The following is a 24,918-nucleotide window of genomic DNA, read 5'->3' on the forward strand; positions in this document are numbered from 1 at the left end:
CGAAGAACAACAGTTACAACAGTGAGTAACCGTCTTTTCTTCTTCGAGTGATTGCTCATATCCATTCCAGTTAGGTGATTCCCAAGCCTTACCTAGGCAGTGGGGTCGGAGTGAGACATCGCAGAATGCAAAACTGCGGAGCCAAAGGCTGCATCGTCTCTGGATTGTTGGACCAATGCGTAGTGTGAGGCAAAGGTGTGAACCGATGACCAGGTAGCCGCCCTACATATTTCCTGGATGGGGACATGAGCCAGGAAGGCGGCAGAAGAGGCCTGCGCCCGCGTAGAATGGGCAGTGAGATGACAAGCGGAAACGTGAGCCAGTTCGTAGCACGTTCGGATGCAGGATGTCACCCAAGATGAGATCCGTTGGGAAGAGATCGGCATGCCCTTCATGTGGTCTGCCACCGCTACAAAGAGCTAAGGTGAACGCCGGAAGGGTTTTGTTCTCTCTCTATAAAAGGCGAGAGCCCTACGGACATCCAAAGTATGCAGTTGTTGTTCCCGGCGCGATGAGTGCGGCTTCAGGAAAAAAACTGGGAGGAAGATGTCTTGATTGACATGAAAAACGGACACTACCTTAGGGAGGAAAGAGGGGTGTGGCCACAGGTGTACCTTGTCCTTATGGAAGACCGTATAAGGGGGGTCAGCCGTCAAGGCACGAAGCTCTGAGACTTGCCTCGCCGAGGTGATAGTCATGAGGAAGGCCGTCTTCCAGGAAAGGTACAGCAGGGAACAAGTGGCCATAGGCTCGAAGGGGGCCCCCATAAGCTTGGTCAAGACCAGGTTTAGATCCCAGGTGGGGGCTGGGCGACGGACTTGGGGGTACAATCGTTCCAGTCCCTTAAGGAACCTGGAAACCATGGGGTGAGAAAAAATTGAACAGCCACTTTCGCCTGGGTGGAAGGCGGAAATAGCTGCCAGGTGAACCTTTATAGAAGAGACCGCCAGGCCCTGCTCTTTGAGGGACCAAAGGTAATCCAGGATAGTAGGGATAGAAACCTGTCCGGGGACTAAGTTACTCTGATCGCACCAGTGCGAGAAACGCTTCCACTTTGCGAGATAAGTTGTCCTAGTGGAAGGCTTCCTACTTCCCAAGAGGACCTGTTGTACCGAAGCAGAGCAGCACAACTCAGATTGGTTCAACCACGCAGGAGCCATGCTGTGAGATGCAGGGACTGCAGGTCTGGGTGGTGAAGCCTGCCGAAGTCCTGCGTTATGAGGTCCGGCCACAGTGGCAGGGGAATCGGATCCTCCACTAAGAGGTCGAACAACAGGGTGTACCAATGCTGCCTCGGCCACGCTGGAGCAATGAGGATCAGGTGGGCCCTGTCCCTGTGGAGCTTGAGTAGGACTCTGTGAATGAGTGGAAACGGTGGGAAGGCATAAAAGAGATGCCTATTCCACAGGATCAGGAATGCATCTGAGAGGGAGCCCGGGGAGAGACCTTGGTAGGAGCAGAACACCAGGCATTTCCTGTTCTCTCGGGAGGCAAAGAGGTCTATGCGGGGAAAGCCCCACCTCCGGAAAACGGAATGGATGACGTCGGGACGGATCGACCACTCGTGAGACAGGAAGGACCTGCTGAAGCGATCTGCCAGTGTGTTCTGGACTCCTGGGAGAAAGGACGCTACCAAATCGATAGAGTGGGCTATGCAAAAGTCCCACAGGTGAGTGGCCTCTTGGCAAAGTAGGGAGGAGCGCGCTCCGCCCTGCTTGTTTATGTAAAACTTGGTCATCGTGTTGTCCGTGCACACGGATACACAGCATCCTTGGAGATGGACCCGAAACACCTGGCATGCTAGACGGACTGCCCTCAGCTCCCTGACGTTGATATGCAAGGCCAGCTCCTGGGGCAACCAGAGGCCTTGAGTGTGAAGGTTCCCGAGGTGGGCACCCCAACCCAGAGATGATGCGTCTGTGGTTAGTGCCACCAAGGGTTGAGGAGGGTGGAACGGCATCCCTGCGCAAACTACAGTGGGGTCCAGCCACCAAGTGAGGGAGTCGAGAACCGTCCTGGGGATAGTGATCACCGAGTCTATATTGTCTCTGTGAGGACGGTATAGAGAAGCAAGCCAGGTTTGGAAGCACCGAAGTTGCAACCTCGCGTACTTGGTCACAAAGGTGCAGGACGCCATGTGACCTAATAGAGCGAGGCAGGTGCGCACCGACGTTGTCGGGAAGGATTGAAAACTTCGAATGATCGAAGACATTGACTGAAACCGTGGCAGAGGAAGGCAGGCCCTGGCCAGATTGGAGTCCAGAACTGCTCCAATAAAGTCTATTCTCTGCGTTGGAGTCAGAGTAGACTTTTCTACATTGATCACGAGGCCTAGCCTCCCGAAGAGGACTTTGACGACACACAGGTGCTGTGATACTTGCAACTGGGAAGTCCCTCGAACGAGCCAATCGTCGAGATACGGGTAGACGTGTATTTGACGACGGCGGAGGGAGGCAGCTACTACGGCCATACATTTGGTGAAGACTCTCGGGGCCGTGGAAAGACCGAAGGGAAGCACCGTGAACTGGAAGTGCTGTTGGTTGACCACAAAACGGAGATACCGTCTGTGCGGCGGGTAAATGGCAATGTGGAAATATGCGTCCTTCATATCGAGGGCGGCATACCAGTCTCCCGGATCCAGGGATGGGATGATGGTCCCCAGGGATACCATGCGGAACTTGAGCTTTATCATGAATTTGTTGAGTTCTCGCAGGTCCAGGATCGGTCGTAGACTGCCCTTTGCCTTGGGGATTAAAAAGTATCAGGAATAGAACCCCCTACCCCTCATGTCCTCTGGCACCTCCTCTATGGCTCCCAGATTTAGGAGCGCATGGACCTCTTGTAAGAGGAATTGCTCGTGAGGGGGTCCCTGAAGAGGGACGGGTAGGGAGGGTGGGATGGGGGTGGAGAAACAAATTGGAGGTGGTATCCCGTTTCCACCGTGCGGAGGACCCAACAGTCGGAGGTCAGCTGGGACCAGGCAGGGAGGAAATGGGAGAGGCTGTTGAAGACAGAGGGAGAAGGATCCGGTAGGGAAACTGGTGGGCCGTCCTCGGACGTCCCATCAAAAGTTTTGCTTTGGCTCCATAGGTGGTTTAGGGGGCGCTTGACTGTGGTTTCCCTGAGGGCCGGACTGTCTCCGCCGATTCCCCCTGCCACGCCGTCTGGTCGTATCCTGGCGCGGCCTAGGCCGGTTATAAGGGTGGTATGGTTGGGGCCTGAAGGACCTTCGTTGGATCACCGGCGTGTGCATACCCAACGAGCGCATTATGACTCGATTGTCCTTCAGGCTCTGCAACCTAGGGTCGGTTTTGTCCAAGAAAAGGCCCTGGCCCTCAAAAGGCAAATCCTGAATTGTCTGCTGCAATTCTGGGGGAAGGCCTGAAGCTTGTAGCCAGGAGATGCATCTCATCGTTACCCCGGATACAAGAGTTCTGGCTGCCGAGTCCGCTGCATCCAGAGAGGCCTGGAGGGAAGTTCTCGCCACTTTTTTACCCTCCTCTAGTAGGGCCGTAAACTCTGCGTGGGACTCCTGGGGAAGGAGCTCTGTAAACTTCCCCACAGACACCCACGTATTAAAATTATAGCGACTTAGGAGGGCCCGTTGATTTGCCACCCTAAGTTGGAGGCCTCCAGCCGAGTAGACCTTATGGCCTAGGAGGTCTATGCGCCTAGCCTCCTTCGCCTTAGGAGCTGGTGCTTGCTGGCCATGACGCTCCCGTTCATTCACGGATTGGACAACCAGGGAGCAGGGAGGTGGGTGGGTGTAGAGATATTCATGTCCCTTGGAGGGGACCATATATTTTCTCTCTACTCCCCTATCTGTAGGTGTAATAGAAGCTGGGGATTGCCAAATTGTGTCTGCATTGGCTTGGATAGTGCGGATGAACGGGAGAGCCACTCGAAGGGGCGCATCCGCTGATAATATGTCTATGACAGGGTCCTCTATTTCAGCGACCTCCTCCACTGGCAAATTCATGTTTTGTGCTACTCTCCGCAAGAGGTCTTGATGGGCCCAGAGATCAACAGGCGGAGGACCAGAGGAGGATGTTCCTGCCACTGCCTCATCAGGAGAGGAGGAGGAGGAGAGGCCCGGTACCAACGGGTCCTGAGGAGGGTCATGGACCGGCGGAGCACCATCTGCATCCGGTGGAATCTCAGGGTCTGCAGAGTGAAGTGGATCCTCGTCCGTGCCCGCGGGAGGACGGCTTACTGTCGCTTCAGGAACCCTGTGTTCTGAGGGGCCGGAGCGTTGAGCCACAAGTGGGGCACCTTGGGCCTCGTGATATGCCCACGGAGTCCAAAAGGCCCATTGATGAGGACCTTGCTCCTGGCTTTGTGCCTCTGGATGGTGGCACGGAATATGAGATGCCCAGTCCTGGCGGTAAGAAGCACTCCTAGCCTGAGACGATATTGACGTGTGTCTCGAAGGCCACGGCGGGGCCGAGAGACCCTGGTAAGGTACCGCTGTTGCTGACGTGCGGTCACGGGGTGGTACCGGTGAGCGGTACTGGTCTTGTCGGTGCCGCGAACGAGACTGGGACCTTCTACCGTGCCGGTGCCGGGAGGTCGACCGGGATCTCGAGTCCCTGTGCCAGGAATGACTGCGGGACGCACGGTACCGAGATCGGTACCGAGACCCGGATCGGTACCGGGAGTATCTGTCCGGTGATTGAGATCTTGAACGTCTCCGCGAGTACGACTGGTACCGCAATGGAGAGCGGTGCCGGGACTGCGAGTGGTGCCGGGATCGGGAATGGCGGGAGTGGGAACGTCTCCAAGACCTGGAAAGACATCTCTCCGGTGGACTAACGGAAGGAGGCCTTATGAGGGCCAGCTTGCCGATGGATTGGATAACCCGCACCGGCGGTGCCGGGGGTTGAGGCTGCATCGACTCCGTCAGCGCGATGAGCTCTCTTGCCGTTGAGAAGGTCTCCGGCGTAGAAGGGAGAGCGAGCTCAACCACCGCGTGAGCCGGGGAGCTATGTGGCACCGGACTCAACGGCCCTTGCGGTACCGGAATCGACGGTGCAGCGCTAGGAGGAGCTGCCAACTGCGGTGCTGGTGTTAACGGTGCCGCAGCAGTTACTGGGGTCCGACGGACGGACTTTGATGCTTGCTCCTTCTGCGAGGATGGGGTCGGAGCAGTACGTCGTTTCCCCATCGGGGAAAGGGAGCGGTGCAGGGGAGCCGGTGCCGGCAGATGTCGGTGCTGGGAGTCCTTCTCAGTACCAGAGCGATCCGGTGCCGAAGGTGCGCTCCTCACCGATGCGGTCTGTTGGGCGGTCGGTGCCGGCACCGCAGGACTAAGGGCCGATTCCATAAGGAGCTGCTTTAGTCGGAAGTCCCACTCCTTCTTCGTTCTTGGCTTGAACGACTTGCAAATTCGAAACTTGTCTGTCAGGTGGGATTCTCCTAAGCACTTTAGGCAGGAGTCATGAGGATCCCCCACCGGCATCGGCTTCTGGCACGCCGAGCAGGGTTTAAATCCCGGCGCCTTGGGCATGAGCCCGCACCGGGTCGGAGGAAAGGGGGCTACTCCCCCAATCCCCCGCTTAACGATATACACTATGAAAAAACGTACTAAAACTAAGTATAACTACAAGAACTTGAACTATATATACGATAAAGAGTAAATAACTCCGAGAAGCTAGGGATGTGGAGGTCAGCAAAGCCGCTCTCCACAGTTCCAACGACCGTCACGGGCGGTAAGAAGGAACTGAGGGGCGGATGGGTCGGCAGGGGTATATATCCGGCACTATAGCTGCGCCACTCCAGGGGGCGCCCAGCCGACCCACCAAGTGTTGCTAGGGTAAAAATCTTCCGACGAGCGTGCACGTGGCGCGCGCACACCTAACTGGAATGGATATGAGCAATCACTCGAAGAAGAAAAAATGCGTCCTTTTGTTTTAAATCTGCTGCCTATTAATTTAATTTGGTGATCCTTAATTCTTGTGTTATGAGAAGGAGTAAATAACACTTCTATTTACTTTCTCCACATCATTCATGATTTTATATACCTCTATAATACACACCCTTAGCTTTCTCTTTTCCAAGCTGAATAGTCCCAGTCTTATTAATCTCTCCTCATATGGAAGCCATTCCATACCCCCAATCATTTTTGTTGTCCTTTTCCAATTCCAATATTCTTTTTTGAGAAGGGGCAATGTAGCAGGGTGGTTACCCTCTCCTGCCCTGCGGGGCTTGAAACAGCCCAGGAGAGAGCTGTGACTGGGGCAAGAAGCCTGGGCTGATTGGGGAAAGTAGGCTCAACTGTGGCCACGCCCCAATCAGGCCTCAGCAGGCTCTATATAAGAGGCTGGGAGCCAGGAGCTCAACAGTCTCTCTGTGTTCAGAGAGAGAAGGGCCTGGCTGCAGGAAGGTTAACCAGGTATCTGGAGTGGAGCAGGGCTGGGGAAAGGCTAAGGGAGCCAGGGAGTTCTGGCCTAGGAAAGCCCCAGGCTGCAGGCCTGATAAAGCCTATTAGGTACTGGGTTGCAGGGGAAGCCCACGGGTAGTCAGAGGCAGCAGGTCCATACCCCTTTGCCTGTGATGAGTGGCTTATACTGCAGTCTGCCCCAGTGAACAGGGGCTAGATGGAGACTGGACAGTAGCCAAGACTGAGGTAAAGTGGGGATAGTGGGTAGGGGTTCCCCTGGGAGGGGCAGACCCAGAATTGTGGGGGTACTGCCAGGGGGCAGCACCCAGTTAAAGGGGCACTGGGGTCCTGGGAGGGACATGGGGGCCAGTTGTGGTGTTGAGACACCGGCCTGAAGAGGGTCTCCAGAGGCTGGATGCTAATTCCTGAGGACAACCAGCAGGAAGTACTGCAGGGGTGAGTCCTGTGTCACTACAAGTGACCACATCTTCATGCAATATTCAAGATGTGGGCGTGCCATGGATTTATATGGTGGCAACATGTCTTATTATCTATCCCTTTCTTAATGACTGCTAATTTAATAGATTTTTAAGGCCAGAAGGGACCACTATGATCACCTGTCTGACCTTCTGCATAATGCGAGCCATAGAATTTCATCCAGTGATTCCTGCTTCAAACCCACCATTTAAGTCATTGTTATCAACCTCCTCATTTTTCCATTTGTGCGTGCAATTCTATAGTGCTCTTTTCTCTTCCCTTTTTAAATCAGGATAGGTTTTTCTGTGACTGGGAAATTTTGATTGGGGGGGGGGAATCTACTAAAATAATTTTTAAACAACTTCCAATTATTATTCAAAGTGCCAAGTAAATATTATTGGTTAGGACAATATTTTGTTTACAGATAACAAATGTAATTAGGTCGTGTTCACTTACACCTAGGCAACCACTACTGTTTAGCTCACTGATTAATTTATCTCTATCAACAAGTTAACACAATATTAGCCACAAATGCCATAGCTGGGCTATTCTCCTCTAGGAGTGCTCAGCCCCTAGATTCCAATAACTAGAGGGCCACAATCACTCCCCCTAAATCAAGGGTGGGTTAACGAGTGGTAGCTGCCACAATGAGTCAGAAGGGCTCAGTTAACCTTTCCCTACAGCGTTCCAACACTTATAACACAGGGGGTCAGTAGAAGAGCAAAGCCAACCTATTACAACAGGACTGACTTCAAGTGCTCTGCCCCAATCGCTTACAGACGATGCGGTCTCTTCTAACAATACACTGGGAGAAGAGGGGGGGTATTCTCTCTCTCTCTCACCAGTGGTCAAAGACTACCACTAATAAAAGGCTGTTATATCTGGCCTCCAGCACCTCTGGGATGTTCCCAGCCAAAGGGAGCTGATAGCAGAGGTGTCTGATCATAGATTCAACTAGTCATAGATTAACGCTGTGACTGGAAGGAGCTGCTCAGCAGCAGGCTATTTTTAAATACCAATTCGAAATCCCCTTAACTAAGTGAAGGATTCTGGTCTATAGATTCTTGGCCAAACAGGAACTCTTGGCTCTAGAAACTTGTGTTTTGGGAGGCTCTTCAGCCCGGGAGACTTCCCATCTCACATTTCAGAAAGAAAGTGTGCAATCAGTTTTGTGCCCTCACTGCCTGGTATGACAGGAGGCCTGCCAGTGCCTTGCCACCTGGGCAAAGACAGGGAGTGCTGGATCCTGGTGGCCACTGTCTCTCATCACAGGAGGAAAGATTTGACTCTAGTTCTAGATCCCTCACCTTGTTGTTGTCCTCGTAGAGCATGATAACAATCTGGGTCATGTAGTTCAGTTCTGAGATAGCACTCAAATAGTCCATGGCTCTCTTCCACTGCTGGTCCTTGGACTCCTGAGACATACACACAAACAGTCACATGGGATACGCAATGGCAGACAACTTGCAGCACTAAGTGAAATGGGTCTGAGAGGGTTTCCTCTCCACAGTGTAACATCCCTGTCAGCACAGAAACACTTTGCTCAGCTAATCGGCAGACAGAACTGAACACTGAGAAGTTTACAGAAAGAAATGATGGCAGGAAGGGATACTCCGACTACAGCTACAGCCCATGTTCAGATTTTAGCACATCGAGCAGCAAACTCCCCTCTAATATTATGCTGAGATTTGGAACATAATCCATAAGTTTCCCTAACATGCTGGTTCTCAAATGGTGGTCTGCAGAATGAAATATGTGCAAGAAGCAGTGAGAAAATGAATGGAAAGGAAGGAGGGTTGCTCTTACAAAAGGGTCTGATAAATGGAAAAACTGGAGAACACTTTGGACATGCCATTTATGAGATGGGAAGGGCAACACATCCTGCAACATGGTGTCCCCCGACCTCTCACCAGGGCACAGCCATGCCCCCAAGGTAGCATGCCATGCAGCACAGTATCCCCTTACACTCCCCATCCCCTTTAGTGTAAGCAAAACACCCTGGACATTGACCAGAAAGTTAGACAAAGTCACATATGGCTACTTTCCTCAGATACAGAGAGCTGCCACAGGCACATGAACTTGAACCTGCTAAACAAGCCCTAACTCCTACAAAACTTCTGGGAATAGCACAATAGGAGACAAAAGCGAACCAAAGAACAAGATTAGCTGTTTGTGAGGCAGTGCATTTCTTAGCCCTTCTAATACCCACAGGGAGTGTGTGTGTAGAGCCAACCCAATCAACCACTGAGGCTCGGGGAAAGATTTCTCCAATTCAAGCTTTGTGGTGATGTGAAATTCTAGGCTCTACTCTCATCAAAGGAGAGACAGGACTCAGTCTCCAAATGCCAGGTCCTTCCATTTCCTTCTTGCTGAGGAGACCCACTCATACACAGAATCACAGGATTGGAAGAGACCTGGAGTGGTCATCTAGTCCAGTCCCCTGCACTCAAGGCAGGACTAAGTATCATCTAGACCAGGCCTGCACAACTCGTAAAGCGGCGAGGGCCACATTCCTCCAAAGAAAACAGCTGAGGGCCAAAACCTCCCAGCCCAAGGAAACTCCCCGCCCCAGGGCCGCCCAGCCCTGCGGAAACAAACTCTCCTTCCCCAGCGCCGCCCCACCAAAACAGCTGTGGGACAAAAAGGAAGGTTGGGGGTGGGGAGGTGCTACTTTATTTTAAATCAACCAGGGGCCTCCCAGCTAAAGAGGTGTCTGGGAGCCCTCAGGGTCAAATTAAAGGGCTCGGGGCTCCGGCAGCTGGGGGAACCCGGCAGGGCCGGCTCTAGGTTTTTTACTGCCCCAAGCAAAAAAAAATTTGGCTGTCCCCCTTCCCAGCCCTGGGCTCCCCCCATACCCTCCTGCTTCCCCAGTCCTGGGCTCTCCCCCCATCCACACACACATCCTGCCACCCCAGCGCTGGGCTTCCCCCTTTCCTCCCCACCAGTGCCCTCCCTCCACCCTGCTGCTGCCCCAGCCCTGGGCTCCCCCCCACCAGTGCCCCCCCACACACCTCCTTCCGCCCCAGCCCTGGGTCACTGGTAACTCGCTCCCAGGGCGGGTCATTCAGCCGGAATTTTGGATGTGCACAAAACACAGACAGGATTGGTTCCCATATGGTTACAGAGCTGCAGTAAAGTGGAACAATTTTCAGCTTGTGTGATTGGAGGATATCTGGATGCATAGTATAAGACTGTCCTCCATAAATGAGGAAAAGTTGAGGTGCCTTTATTATTCTTTTGTTCCACTCTTTCTTTCTATGGGGAATTTGCCAATGCAATAACACGGTCTTCCTTTCAAATAAACAAAAAGGCAATGGCTGTTGAAAATAGCAATTCCAGTCCTAATAAGCATTTCTTGCTCAATTTTATCCTACTTTTTCTACAGCAAGTTACAGTGGATCAGTATATTTGATTTGGGATAAATGAAGTAAAAGCTGCCCAAACCAAGCTTGAGCACTCCTGAATTTTGAGGTGTTCAAATCTGGAAGGCAGGTGCTGGGGGTGGGAGAGGGCTGTGGGCTCCATGGGGGAGCATGGCAGCAACTGTCTGGAGCTGCACGGAGCCAGACACGCTGGTCTGAGTGGCACAGTAAGTGATTGGGGGGTTGGAGAAGGGGTAGAGGGTTCTGGGGGCAGTCAAGGGACAGGGAGCAGGGGGTTGGATGGGGCAGAGGTTCGGAGGGGCAGTCAGGGGACAGGCAGCAATTGGATAGGCATGGGAGTCCAGGAGGTTTATCAGGGGACAGGTAGGGGTGGGGTCCTGGGGAAGTTGGGTGGGGTCTCAGGAGGGGCAGTTGGGGACAAGGAGAAGGGAGGCTTAGATAGGGGCTGGGTTCCCAAGGGGCAGTTAGGGGCAGGGGTCTCGGGAGGGGGTAATCGGGGGACAAGGACCAGTGGTGCTTAGATAGGGGGTGGGGGTCCTGGGGGGCAGTTGGGGCAGGGGTCAGGGGAAGGGGCAATCAGCGGCCAGGGGCTGGGATTCAAAGGGCTCTGGGCTGCTGGCAGCCGTGGGGAGCCCTGAGCCCTTTAAATCCCAGATGCGGCTGAGATTTAAAGGGCTCTGGGCTCCCCGCCGCAGCGGGCAGCGCAGAGCCCTCTGACTCCCGGCCGCGGCTGAGATTTAAAGGGCTCTGGGCTCCCCGCCGCAGCGGGCAGCCCAGAGCCCTCTGATTCCCAGCCGCGGCTGAGATTTAAAGTGCTCTGGGCTCCCCGCCGCAGCGGGCAGCCCAGAGCTCTCCGATTCCCGGCCACGGCTGAGATTTAAAGGGCTCTGGGCTCCCCGCAGCTGCCAGCAGCGCAGAGCCCTCTGACTCCCGGCCCCGGCTGAGATTTAAAGGGCTCTGGGCTCCCTGCTCCTGCAGGCAGCCCAGAGCCCTTTGATTCCCTGCCGCGGACGGGATTCAAAGGGCTCTGGACTGCCCGCAGAGCGCCATGTGGGGGGGGATTTAGAATCCCCCGGTGGGCCGCACAGTGAGGCTCCGCGGGCCGGCCCTATGTTGTGCAGGCCTGATCTAGACCATCCCCGACAAGTGTTTGTCTAACCTGTTATTAAAAATCTCCAATGATGGAGATTCCACAACCTCCCTGGGAAACTGATTCCAGTGCTTAACCACTCTGAAAGTTAGGAAGTTTTTCCTAATGTCCAACCTAACCCTCCCTTGCTGCAATTTAAGCCCATTGCTTCATGTCCTATTCTCAGGGGTTAAGGAGAACAATTTTTCTCCCTGCTCCTTGTAACAGCCTTTTATGTACTTGAAAACTCATGCTTCCCCTTAGTCTTCTCTTCTCCAGACTAAACCCCAAGTTTTTCAATCTTCCCTCAGAGGTCATGTTTTCTAGACCTTCCATCATTTTTGTTGCTCTTCTCTGGACTTTCTCCAATTTGTCCACATCTTTCCTGAAATATGGCGCCCAGAACTGGACACAATACTCTTGTTGAAGCCTAATCAGCGTGGAGTAGAGCAGAAGAATTGCTTCTCATGTCTTGCTTACAACACTCCTGATAATACATCCCGGAATGGTTTTATTTTTTTTATTTTTTTTGCAACAACGTTGCACTGACTCTCATTTAGCTTGTAATCCACTGACTCCCCGATCCCTTTCTGCAGGACTCCTGCCTAGGTAGTCATTTCCCATTGTACATGTGTGCAACTGATAAGTGGAGCACTTTGCATTTGTCTTTATTGAATTTTTACTTCAGGCTCTCTCCAGTTTGTCCAGATTACTTTGAATTTTAGTCCTATCCTCCAAAGCACTTGCAACCCCTCCCAGCTCAGTATTATCTGCAAACTTTATAAGTGCACTCTCTATGCCATTACCTAAATCATTGATGAAGATATTGAACAGAACTGTCTCAAGAACTGATCCCTGCGGGACCGCACTCAATATGCCCTTCCAGCTTGATTGTGAACCACCGATAACTACTCTCTGGTAACAGCTTTCCAACCAGTTATGCACGCACCTTAGAGTAGCTGCAATTTCAGCTCACTTCAGGGGAACATTTAGTTCCAAGTCAACTCAAAGAAAGTCTCTAGAGTGGAGCTTGGCCCTGCTCAAGAGGAATCAGCTTCCCTTCCCTTCCAAGAGCAGGGTGAGGAGAGGAGAGTAGCAGATGCCAACTCTCTCACTTGGGCCCTCTCTGTCACCCTGACTCACACTCAGTAGAACCATATTACTCCATGAGCTATGCCACTGAAATCAGACTCCTGCCAGGTTCCCACTAAAATCAGTGGGGCTGGTCTTAGAATGAGGTAGTATTCAGCAAGAACATGGAGCAAGAATCAGACCCTTAGCAAAAACAACCCTCCACATGCCAAAGATGAAAATAAGCCACAACATGCAAACACAGCAGAGATAGCGCTGGTCAGAAGCCAGTGGTATGAATCATTGGTGGGGCGTTAGCTAGAAGGAGTAATCTGCAGCCGCACACTGTTCACCCTAGACAGGGCTGATGAAGAAAAGGGGAGGTTTACCCTGTGGTACTGCTGGCACACTTACATCCAAGAGCCCACCATAGCGGAAGATGCTGAGCAGGGAATGTACGTGGCTCTCGCTGGTAAAGTATAACCGTGTCCGGACATGGCGACCTGGGGACAGGACTCCTCTTGAGTACCTAAACCAAACCAATGCTGCTTAGTTCATATGGACTCTCTCAAAAATGCATGCCTAACAGAGAAATAATTCTGCAGAGATATACACCCACGTTTGAGGATACCAGAGGTAGAGCGAGATGCAAGGAGCAAGTGGCCCGCTACACAGCATCCTAAGGAACAGGCCTGTAGGAATGGTGTAGTCCTCTCCCCAGCCAAACACCTGCTCCCCTCTGCACATTCTGATAAAGGCAGCAACACTCCCTCTCCCCGTTCCGATGCACTACTGCCTTCGTTTAACATCACTGGTTGGTCCATCTAGGTCAACATATGGCATGGCCTTCTCAGGGAACAGTGTCCCTCACCAGTGCCAACATGCAGCAAGGTCCTTACAAGGGGTGCAGCTTGTTGACAGACTCATCCTCGTGGGTTCTTTGCAGGTCCAACTGGATCTTCTTGATGAGAGGAAGACAGAAGCCAATAGCAATCTCCAGCTTCTCCTCCTTACTAATCCCATATTCCTGCAGTAGTAACAGAAAAAAAAGAACATAAGAACAGCCATACTGGATCAGACCAATGGTCTATCTAGCCCAGGATCCTGTCTTCAGACAGCAGCCAATGCCAGGAGCTTCAGAGGGAATGAACAGAACAGGTAATCATCAAGTGATTCATCCCCTGTCATGCGGCCCCAGCATCAGGCAGTCAGAGGCCTAGGGACATCCAGAGCATGGGGTTGCAGCCCTGACCATCTTGGTTGATAGCCATTGATGGACCTATCCTTCATGAACTTCTGTTGTTTTTTTTTTTTTAACCCAATTATACTTTTGGTCTTCACAACATCCCCAGGCAATGAGTTCCACAGGTTGACTGTGCATTGTGTGATGATGTACTTCCTTGTTTATTTGAAACCTGCTGCCTATTAATTTCATTGAGTGACCCCTGCTTCTTGTGTTATGTAAAGGGGTAAATAACACTTCCTTATTCACTTTCTCCACACCTTTCACGATTTTATAGACCTCTATAATACCCACTCTTAACTTCTCATATCCATGTTGGAAGGGACCTCAGGAGGTATCTAGTCCAACCCCCTGCTCAAAGCAGGACAAATCCCCAGACAGATTTTTACCCAGTTCCCTAAATGGCCCCCTCAAGGACTGAGCTCATAACCCTGGGTTTAGCAGGCCAATGCTCAAATCACTGAGCTATCCCTCCCCCCATTATTGATATTTGTTTGTCATATCTATCCATTTCCTAATGGTTCCTAACACTGTTAGCTTTTTTGACTGCCATTGCACATTGAGCAAATGGTTCAGAGAACCATCCACAATGACTCCAAGATCTCTTTCTTGAGTGGTAATAGCTAATTTAGACCAAGTCATTTTATATGTATAGTTGGGATTGTTTTCCAATGTGCATTACTTTGTAATTATCAACATTGAATTTCATCTGCTATTTTCTTGCCACTCACCCAGTTTTGTGAGATCCCTTTGGAACTCTTAAGACTGCTTTGGACTTAACTATCTTGGGTAATTTTGTATCATCTGTAAACTTTGCCACCTCACTGTTTACCCCTTTTTTCAAGATCATTTATGATCATGTTGAACAACACTGGTCCCACTACAGACCCCTGGAGGACACCACTATTTACCTCTCTCCATTCTGAAAACAGACCATTTATTCCTACTATGTGTTTTCTGTCTTCTAACCAGTTACTGATCCATGAGAGGATCTTCCCTCTCATTCCATCACAGCTTACTTGGCTCAAGAGCCTTTGGTGAGGGACCTTGTCAATGGCTTTCTGAAAATCCAACTATACTAGAGCTATTGGATCACTCTTGCCCACATTCTTGTTGACTCCCTCAGAGAATTCTAATAGATGGCTGAGGCATGATTTCCCATTACAAAAGCCTTGTTGACACTTTCCCCATGTATCGTATTTATCTGTGTCTGATGATTCTATTCTTTACTGTAGCTTCAACTACTTTGCCTGGTACTGAAGTTAGGCTTACCAGCCTGTAATTGCCAGAAACCATTTTTTAAAAATTGGTGTCCCATTAGCTATCCTCCAGTCAGCTGGCACAGAAGCAGATTTAAGTGATAGGGTACATAACACAGTTAGTAGTTCCACAATTTATTATTTGGGTTCCTTGAGAACTTTTGGGTGAATACCATCTGGTGCTGGTGACTTTACTGTTTAATTTACCCATTTGTTCCAAATCCTCCTCTATTGACATGTCAATCTGGGACATTTCCTCAGATTTGTTACCTAAAAAGAATGGCTCAAGAGTGGAATCTCCCTTACATCCTGTGCAGGAAGACCAATGCAAATAATTCATTTATATTCTCTGCAATGGCCTTGTCTTCCTTGAATGCTCCTTTAGCACCTCGATCATCCAGTGGCTTCCTGCTTCTGATGTACTTAAATTTTTTTTTTTGAGTCTTTGGCTTGACTTGCCAGAGTTTATGCTCCTTTCTATTTTCCTCAGTAGGATTCTACTTCCAATTTTTAAATGATCCCTTTTTGCCTCCAACTGCTTTTTACTCTATTGTGTAGCTATGGTGGGATTTTTTTTAAAAAAATCCTCCTACTATTCTTTTTAGTTTGAGCCTCTAGTATGGTGTTTTTAAAAAGTTCCCATGCAGCCTGCAGGCATTTCACTTTTGTGCCCGTTCCTTTTAATTTATGTTTAACTTCCTCATTTTTGTGTCGTTCCCCTTTCTGAAGTTAAATGCTACTGTGGTGGGTTTCTTTGGTATTTCCCCATTGCCTCAACCAAGCATATTAAATTATGGTCACGATTACCAAGCAGTTCAGTTACAATTACCTCTTGGATCAGACTCTATGCTCCACTTAGGACTAAACCATGAAATGCCTCCTGCCTTCTGGGTTCCAGGACTAGCTGCTCTAAGAAACAGTCATTTAAAGGTGTCAAACTTTATCTCTGCATCCTGTCCTGAGGTGATATGTACCCAGTCAATATGGGGATAGTTGAAACCATCCATTATTATTGAGTTTTCTATGTTTATAGCCTCTCTAATCTCCCTAAGCAGTTCAGAATTACTGTCGTCATCCTGGCCAGGTGCTTGGTAGTATGTTCCTACTGTTATATTCTTCTTATTAGAGATTATTCAGTACAGTTTATTCATATAACAATTTTACTATATTTGACTAGGCTGTCTTTCAAATATAGTACCACTCCTCCACCAGCATGACCTATACTATCATTCCTATATATTTTTCACCCTGATATTAGTGTCCGACTGTCATTCCACCATGTTTCTGAGATTCCATTAAATGAGGATATTCACATCATACCAAGCACTCAAGTTCACCCAACTTAGTATTTAGACTTCTTGGATTTGCATACAAGCACTTATAACATTTGTCACTTTTTAGTTGTCTGCCTTCATGTTATGTAGAATTGGGACTCTTTCATTTGACTGTTTCTCTTCAATTTCTACCTTTACTTTATCAACTTCTAAACTCTCCTCTTTACTAGGATGGAGAACCCCTGTTAATAGGTCCTTCCCCATGGGATATCTGTCTGAACTGCATGCTCCTCTGCGCCTGTCAGCTTCCCCCCAGCCCTTAGTTTAAGAACTCATCTATGACCTTTTTAATTTTACATGCCAGCAGTCTGGTTCCATTTTGGTTTAGATGAAGCCCATCCTTCCTGTATAGGCTCCTCCTTTCCCAACAGGTTCCCCGGTTCCTAATAAACTTGAGACAATGGTGTAGGAAGGAAAGATTCATCCACGCATTGACACCCTACAGTTCTGCATGTCTAACTAGCCCTGTGTGTGGAACTGGAAGCATTTCAGAAAATGCTACTATTGAAGTCCTGGACTTGAATCTCCTCCCTAGCAGCCTAAATTTGGCCTCCAAGACCTCTCCCCTATCCTTCCCTAGGTCACTGGTATCCACCAGACCAACAGACACTGAAGCTGGCTTCTTAGGGCCAGATCCTTATATAGATAATGCAGGCTTCTTACACATAACCAGATTTCTTCAAGATGAGCCTCTGACTATTCACACTTGTGCAATCAAGGCTCCTCCTCTCGTATATTCTGGAAGCTTGCAGTGAGCAGTGTCACCTAGAGCCACTTACCCATTCCCTCCCCATCCCTTCTGAGTATATACAAGGGGAGGTGGTCCCAACCATGCTGAGACACATCCTTTCATCTGGGAATTTTTAACCCACACCTCTGAAAAGGTCTGATTGATCAGCACCTCCTGCTTTCCAACAGGCTTGGCCAGAGCACAGCATCACCCTTATAAGAAATGTTCCAGCATTCCAGAGTCAAGCAGCTGACCAGAAAAAATTCAGACCTGAATGGAGATTCCCACCTCAAGGAGCTCCTGTAGCTTGGAAAGCAAGCCTTCTTAAGATGACTAAGACCAGAATATTGGACAGAAAAGTCAAGCTCCAATCATGGCTAGTGACAGCAACTAGGTAGCAATTTGACCAATATCTGAAAGATCACCAAGTCAATATACAGAGACATTCCTGCTCTTAGCGAAGGAAAATAACTGTTATTGATGTTAGCTCTTGTTTGTTCTTGGGTCAAAGCAACAGACAAAGTGCATTATCCCTGGTGGGGGGGAAAAAATAAGCTGGTAGGTAGGTAGGGGGTGTGTGTCTGTGTCTGTGTGTGTCAAATAGCGCAGTTTTGGTTGCCAAATAGTTTTGACTGAACCAAAGAAGAGTGCTTTGGTAATATTAAAATGAAACTTTTCAACTCAACAAAGGTTTTTGTTTCAATTTTAGGCATTTTGACACAAGTGAAAGACTAGATTCTCCAGAGGGCCTGGGGGAGTGGGAAAGGAGGAGATTTCCCTTGCCACCTTTACGTAGTTAGGGACCCCCCCAGGATGAGGTTGTCCCCAGTTCAAGTACCCCTTCTGCCTGATGTGGAGAATTATAGATTCAAGGCCTGAAAGGACCATTGTGATCATCTAGTCTTACCTCCCCTGTATAACATGGGCCACAGACCTTTCCCCACAATAATTCCTAGAGCAGAGCTTTAGAAAAACATCCAATCTTGCTTTAAAAATTGTCAGTGATGGAGAATCTTCCACAACCCTTGGTAAATTGTTCCAATGGTTAATTACCCTCGCTGTTAAAAATGTATACCTTATTCCCAGTCTGAATTTGTCTAGCTTCAGTTTCCAGCCACTGGATCATGTTATACCTTTCTCTGCTAGATTGATTTGCCCATTATTAAATATTTGTTCCCCTGTAGATACTTACAGACTGTATTTAAGTCATCCCTTAACCTTCTCTTTGTTAAGATAAATAGATTGAGCTGCTTAAGTCTATCATAAGGTAGGTTTTCTAATCCCTTAATCAGTCATGACTTTTCTGAACCCTCTCCAATTTATCTACATCCTTCTTAAATTGTGGGCACCAGAACTGGATGGCAGTATTCCAGCAGTGGTCACACCACTGTCAAATACACAAGTAAAATAATCTCTCTCTACTCCTACTCAAGATTCCTTTGATTATGCATCCCAGGATCACTTTCTCTTTTGGCCATAGTGTCACACTGGGCACATATTAAAAATGTATACACTTGGACTGAGGCTGAGATGGAAATAGGAGACAGACTTGTTGAAAGCCTCTGGGTAAGGATAAAAGGAGTAAAAAAAACAAGGGTGATGTCATGGTAAGGGTCTACTACAGACCACCTAACGAGGAAGAAGGAGGATGTGGTGGGGGGTTTTTTTTGGTGGGTTTTTTTGTTTTTTTTTAAAAGCCTATCATCCAAAGCACAGGACTTGGGGGACTTCAACTACTCCGGGGAAAATAACACAGCAGAGTACAGATTATCCAATACATTAAAGAATTTATTGGATAGACAAATTTTTATTTCAGAAGGTGGAGAAAGCTACTAGGTGAGAGGCTATTCTAGATTTGATTTGGACAAATAGGGAGGAACTGGTTGAGAATTTGAAAAAGGCAGCTTGGGTGAAAGTGATCATGAAACTTTCCGTCTAAAAATCAAGAGAGTCCTACAAAAAGTGGAAACTAGGTCAAATGACAAAGGATGAACATAAACAACACAAGTATGTAGGAACAGAATTAGAAAGGACAAGGCACAAAACGAGATCAAACTAGCTAGAGACATAAAGGGTAACAAAACCTTCTACAAATACATTAGAAGCACGAGGAAGACCAAGCACAGAGTAGGACTGTTATTCAATGAAGGGGGAAAAACAATAACACAAAATGTGGAAATGGCAGAGGTGCTTAATGATGTCTTTGTTTCAGTTTTCACCGAGAAGTTTGGTGGTGATTGGACGTCTACCATAGTGAATACCAGTGAAAATGAGGTAGGATCAGAAGAGGCTAAAATAGGGAAAGAACAAGTTAAAAATTACTTAGACAAATTGGATGTCTTCAAATCACCACGGAAATGCATCCTAGAATACTCAAGGAGCTGATTGAGGAGATATCTGAGCCATTAGCGATTATCTATAATGGTACTATATGTGGGGAAAAAATGTAGAATCAAATGAAGTAAAAATGTTAAATGAATCCACATGTTCCATGGAATCTCTATGGATAGTAATTCCATTCTCTAATAAGAATATAACAGTAGGGATCTATCTACAGGGCCGGCTCCAGACCCCAGTGCGCCAAGCAGGCGCGTGGGGCGGCATTGTCCTGGCAGGGCGGCATTTGGCTCCGGCGGAATTTAGACCTGAGTGGAGCGCAGGATCTGGTCCAAGAGGTAACTATAACAGGACCGCTTGGAAACAGTGACCATAATATAAAAACATTTAACATTCCTGTGGTGGGAAGAACACCTTGACAGCCCAACACTGTGGCATTTAATTTCAGAAAGGGGAATTGTGCAAGAATGAGGAGGTTAGTAATAAGTAATAATTAGTTAAACAGAAATTAAAAGGTACAGTGACTAGAGTGAAATCCCTGCAAGCTGCATGGACACTTTTCAAAGACGCCATAATAGAGGCCCAACTTAAATATATACCCCAAATTAAAAAACAGTAAAAGAACTAAAGAGCCACCATGGTTTAACAACCAGGTAAAAGAAGCAGTGAGAGAAAAAGGCATCTTTTAAAAAGCGGAAGTCAAATCCTAGTGAGGTAAATAGAAAGGGGCATAACCACTGCAAATGTAAAAATGTAATAAGAAAAGCCAAAGAGGAGTTTGAAGAACAGCTAGCCAAAACTTTTTTTTATTATTATTAAAGTACATAAGAAGCAGGAAGCCTGCTAATCAACCAGTGGGGCCCCTGGACAATCAAGATACAAAAGGAGCACTTAAAGACGATAGTCATTGTGGAGAAACTAAATGAATTCTTTGCTTTAATCTTCATGGCTGAGGATGTTAGGGAGATTCCCAAACCTGAGCCATCCTTTGTAGGTGACAAATCTGAGGAATTGTCACAGAATGAAGTGTCACTGAGAGGTTTTGGAATTAATTGATAAACTTAACAGTAACAAGTCACCAGGACCAGATGGCATTCACCCAAGAGAACTCAAATGTGACACTGTGGAACTATTAACTATATAAATCCATGGTACACCCACATCTTGAATACTGCATATAAATGTGGTCTCCTCATCTCAAAAAAGATATACTGGCATTAGAAATGGTTCAGAGAAGGACAACTAAAATGATTAGGGGTTTGGAACAGGTCCTATATGAGGAGAGATTAAAGAGGCTAGGACTTTTCAACTTGGAAAAAGAGGAGACTAAAAGGGGATATGATAGAGGTATATAAAATCATGAGTGGTGTGGAGAAAGTGAATAAAGAAAAGTTATTTACTTGTTCCCATAAGAACTAGGGGCCACCAAATGAAATTAATGGGCAGTGGGTTTAAAACAAATAAGAAATTCTTTGGCACACAGTCAACCTGTGGAACTCCTTGCCTGAGGAGGTTGTGAAGCCTAGGACTATAACAGGGTTTAAGAGAACTAGATAAATTCATGGAGGTTAAGTCCATTAAATAAAATAGGTATATCTCCTAGAACTGGATGGGACCTTGAAAGGTCATCAAGTCCAGCCCCCCTCCCTTCACTAGCAGGACCAAGTACTGATTTTTGCCCCAGATTCCTAAGTGGCCCCCTCAAGGATTGAGCTCACAACCCTGGGTTTAGCAGGCCAATGCTCAAACCACTGAGCCATCCTTCCCCTATTAGCCAGGATGGGTAAGGAATGGTGTCCCTAGTCTCTGTTTGTCAGAGAGTGGAGATGGATGGTAGGAGAAATATCACTTGATTATTACCTGTTAGGTTCACTCCCTCTGGGGCACCTGGCATCGGCCACTGTCGGTAGACAGGATACTGGGCTGGATGGACCTTTGGTCTCACCCAGTATGGCCGTTCTTATGTTCTTATCTTTGAAAAGTCATGGAAGATGGGAGACATTCCAGAAGACTGGAAAAGGGCAAATATAGTACCAATCTATAAAAAGGGAAATAAGGACAACCCAGGGAATTACAGACCAGTCAGCTTAACTTCTGTATCTGCAAAGATAATGGACCAAATAATTAATCAATTTGCAAACACCTAGAAGATAATAAGGTGATAAGTGACAGGATTTGTTCTTGACAAATCCATGCTGACTGTTGAACCAACCTGATAGCTTCCCTTGACAGGGTAAAAAGCCTTGTGGAAGGGGAGGGGGGGGAAGCAGTAGACGTAGTATATCTTGACTTTAGTAAAGCTTCCGATACTGTCTCGCATGACCTTCTCATAAACAAACTAGGGAAATCCAACCTAGATGGAGCTACTATAAGGTGGGTGCAAAACTGGTTGGAAAACTGTTCCCAGAGAGTAGTTATCAGTGGTTCACAGTCATGCTGGAAGGGCAAAACGAGTGGGGTCCACAGGGATCAGTTCAGGGTCAGGTTCTGTTAAATATCTTTATCAATGATTTAGATAAGGGCATGGAGAGTACACTTGTAAAGTTTGCAGAAGATACCAAATTGGGAGGGGTTACAAGTGCTTTGGAGGATAGGATTAAAATTCAAAAAGATCGGGACAAACTGGAGAACAGGTAAGTAAATAGGTTGAAATTCAATACGGACAAATGCAAAGTACTCAATTTAGAAAGGAACAATCCATTGCACATATACATAATGGGAAATGGATGCCTAGGAAGGAGCACTGCAGAAAGGGATCTAGGGGTCATAGTGGACCACAAGCTAAATATGAGTCAACAGTGTAACACAGTTGCAAAAAAGCAAACATCATTCTGGGATGTATTAGTAGGAGTGTTGTAAGCAAGACAAGTAGTAATTCCGCTCTACTCCGTGCTGATTAGGCCTCAACTGGAGCATTATGTCTAGTTCTGGGTGCCACATTTCAGGGAGGATGTAGACAAATTGGAGAGAGTCCAGAGGGGAGCAACAAAAATTATTAAAGTTCTAAAAAAACATGACTTATGAGGGAAGATTGGAAAAAATTGGGTTTGTTTAGTCTGGAAAAGAGGAGACTAAGAGGGGACATGACAACAGTCTTCAAGTATGTAAAAGGTTGCTACAAGAAAGAGGGAGAAAAATTGTTCTCCTTAACCTCTGAGGAGAGGATAAGAAGCAATGGGCGCAAACTGCAGCAAGGGTGGGTTAGGTTGGACACTAGGAAAAACTTCCTGTCAGGGTGGTTAAGCACTGGAATAAATTGCCTAGGGAGGTTGTGGAATAAGAGCAGGTTAGACAAAACACTTGTCAGGAATGGTCTAGGTAATAGTTAATCCTGTGATGAGTGCAGGGGACTGGACCAGATGACCTCTCAAGGAGGGAGGGATAGCTCAATGGTTTGAGCACTGGCTTGCTAAACCCAGGGTTGTGAGTTCAATCCTTGAGGGGGCCACTTAAGGATCTGGGGCAAAAACCAGTACTTGGTCCTGCTAGTGAAGGCAGGGGGCTGGACTTGATAACCTTTCAAGGTCTCATCCAGTTCTAGGATAAAGGTATAGTTCCAATTATAAATATAAAGTCCCTTCCAGTCCTGTGATTCATGTTCAGCTGATTATCCACCACAATTCTCCCCTCCCACCCCCCTGAAGTCACTGCTTCCCAAGCTAGAACCCCTCATCCTGTAAGTAGGGCTTATATTCTTTGTTCCTAGATGTACACATTGACATTTAGCCATATTAAAACACACGTTTGCTTACATCCAGATTGCTTGGAACAGGGACCTGTCCTTTTTGTTATTTACCACTCCCCCAATTTTTGGGTCATCTGCAAACTTTACTGGGGATGATTTTATGTTTTTTCTTTCCAAGTCATAACAATGTTAAATAAGACAAGGCCAAGAAATCAATCCCTGCAGGACCCCCATTGGAAACATTCCCATTTGAGGATGATTCACCACTTACAATCATGTTTTGAGACCTATCAGTTAGCCAATTTTTAATCCATTTAATGGGTGCAATGTTAGAACATAAGAATGGCCATACTGGGTCAGACCAAAGGTCCATCTAGCCCAGTATCCTGTCTTCTGACAGTGGCCAATGCCAGGTGCCCCAGACAGAATGAACATAACATGTCATCAAGGGATTCATTCCCTGTCAATCATTCCCAGTTTCTGGCAAACAAAGGCTAGGGTCACCATCCCTGCCCATGCTGGCTAACAGCCATTGATGGTTCTGTCCTCCATGAACTTACCTGGTTCTTTTTTGAACCCTGTTATATAGTCTTGGCCTTGACAACATTCTCTGGCAAGGAGTTCCAGAGGTTGACTGTGCGCTGTGTGAAGAAATACTTCCTTGTGCTTGTTTTAAACCCCTGCCTCTAAATTTCATGTGGTGAGCCCTAGTTCTTGTGTTATGAGGAGTAAACAACACTTCCTTATTTACTTTCTCCAGACCAGTCATGATTTTATAAACCTCAATCATATCCTCCTTTAGTCGTCTCTTTTCCAAGCTGAAAAGTCCCCAGTCTTATTCATCTCTCCTCATACGGAAGCCGTTCCATACCCCTAATCATTTTTTGTTGCCCTTTTCTGAGATGGGGCAACCACATCTGCACACAGTATTCAAGATGAGGGAGTAATATGGATTTATATAGAGGCAATATGTATTTTCTGTCTTATTATCAATTCCCTTTCTTAATGATGCCTAATATGCTGTTTGCTTTTTTGACTGCTGCTGCACATTGAGTGGATGTTTTCAAAGACTGATCCACAATGACACCAAGAGCTCTTTCTTGAGTGGTAACAGCTAATTTAGACCATTTTATATGTAAACTTTATATTGTTTTAGTTTTTAATCAAAATGTCATGCTGTACCAAATAAAATGCCTTATAGAAGTCTAAGTATGTCAACACTATTACCTCTGTCAACCAAACATGTAATCTCATTCCCCTCCCCAAAAAAGATATCACGTTAGTTTGACAAGATCTATTTCCAGAAGGGACCTGAACCAAACCGAAAAATCCACTATTTGCTTAGCTCTATAAGTGCTATTACCCCAGTTGCAAAAAAGCAGATAAAAATCAAGTTAGAGACTTTGAAAAGAGCACTTGTGCTATTGAATAAAAACTCTGCTCAAAGAGTCTGTCACTTTATCTCCCTCTGGCAGATGAGACCCTGGTACAGGCATGAACAGCTGTGCTGAGGCTTCAGACATAGCCTTACAGTTATCATGTAACTGCACAAGTAACAAACCTGTTCACTGCAGGAACGTTTGGCAGGTTTGGTAAATATCAAGGCTTCTTCACCCCCAAACCTAAGTGTGGATGAAAGTGTCTCTGTTGATATAAAATACTAGAGACAAATTATCTGCATCCTCTACTGAAGGTCAAGCATGGACACAGATGAAGACACCCTGACATTCAGGAAAAATAGTCCTGAAAGCCAAGCATTTAATGGAACACTTGCTGCCAAAGAAAGGCCAAAGGTAAGATGCAGTTTTATTGGCAGAGGTCTTCCTGGACTCCAGAGATTAGGTTCAGCAAGATAGATTAAGATATGAAAATGGCCATCTCTCAAGATCAT

General features: G+C 47.4%; 1 protein-coding gene across 11 annotated transcripts in view; it reads right to left on the minus strand.

Moving 5' to 3' along the window:
- Positions 1-24,918, minus strand: part of PPIP5K1 (diphosphoinositol pentakisphosphate kinase 1) — a 137,326-nt gene that overhangs the window by 67,470 nt on the left and 44,938 nt on the right. For all 11 annotated transcript variants that reach the window (XM_039490936.1, XM_039490935.1, XM_039490931.1 and 8 more), the window contains 3 exons: positions 13,339-13,466; positions 12,854-12,968; positions 8,164-8,271 (listed from right to left, as the gene is read on the minus strand). In XM_039490936.1, coding sequence (XP_039346870.1) covers positions 8,164-8,271; positions 12,854-12,968; positions 13,339-13,466 — 351 coding nt within the window. The remainder of the gene's footprint in view (positions 1-8,163; positions 8,272-12,853; positions 12,969-13,338; positions 13,467-24,918) is intronic.

The sequence above is a fragment of the Mauremys reevesii genome, linkage group 10 (genome assembly GCF_016161935.1).
Source record: "Mauremys reevesii isolate NIE-2019 linkage group 10, ASM1616193v1, whole genome shotgun sequence".
In the NCBI taxonomy this organism is placed as follows: Eukaryota; Metazoa; Chordata; order Testudines; family Geoemydidae; genus Mauremys; species Mauremys reevesii.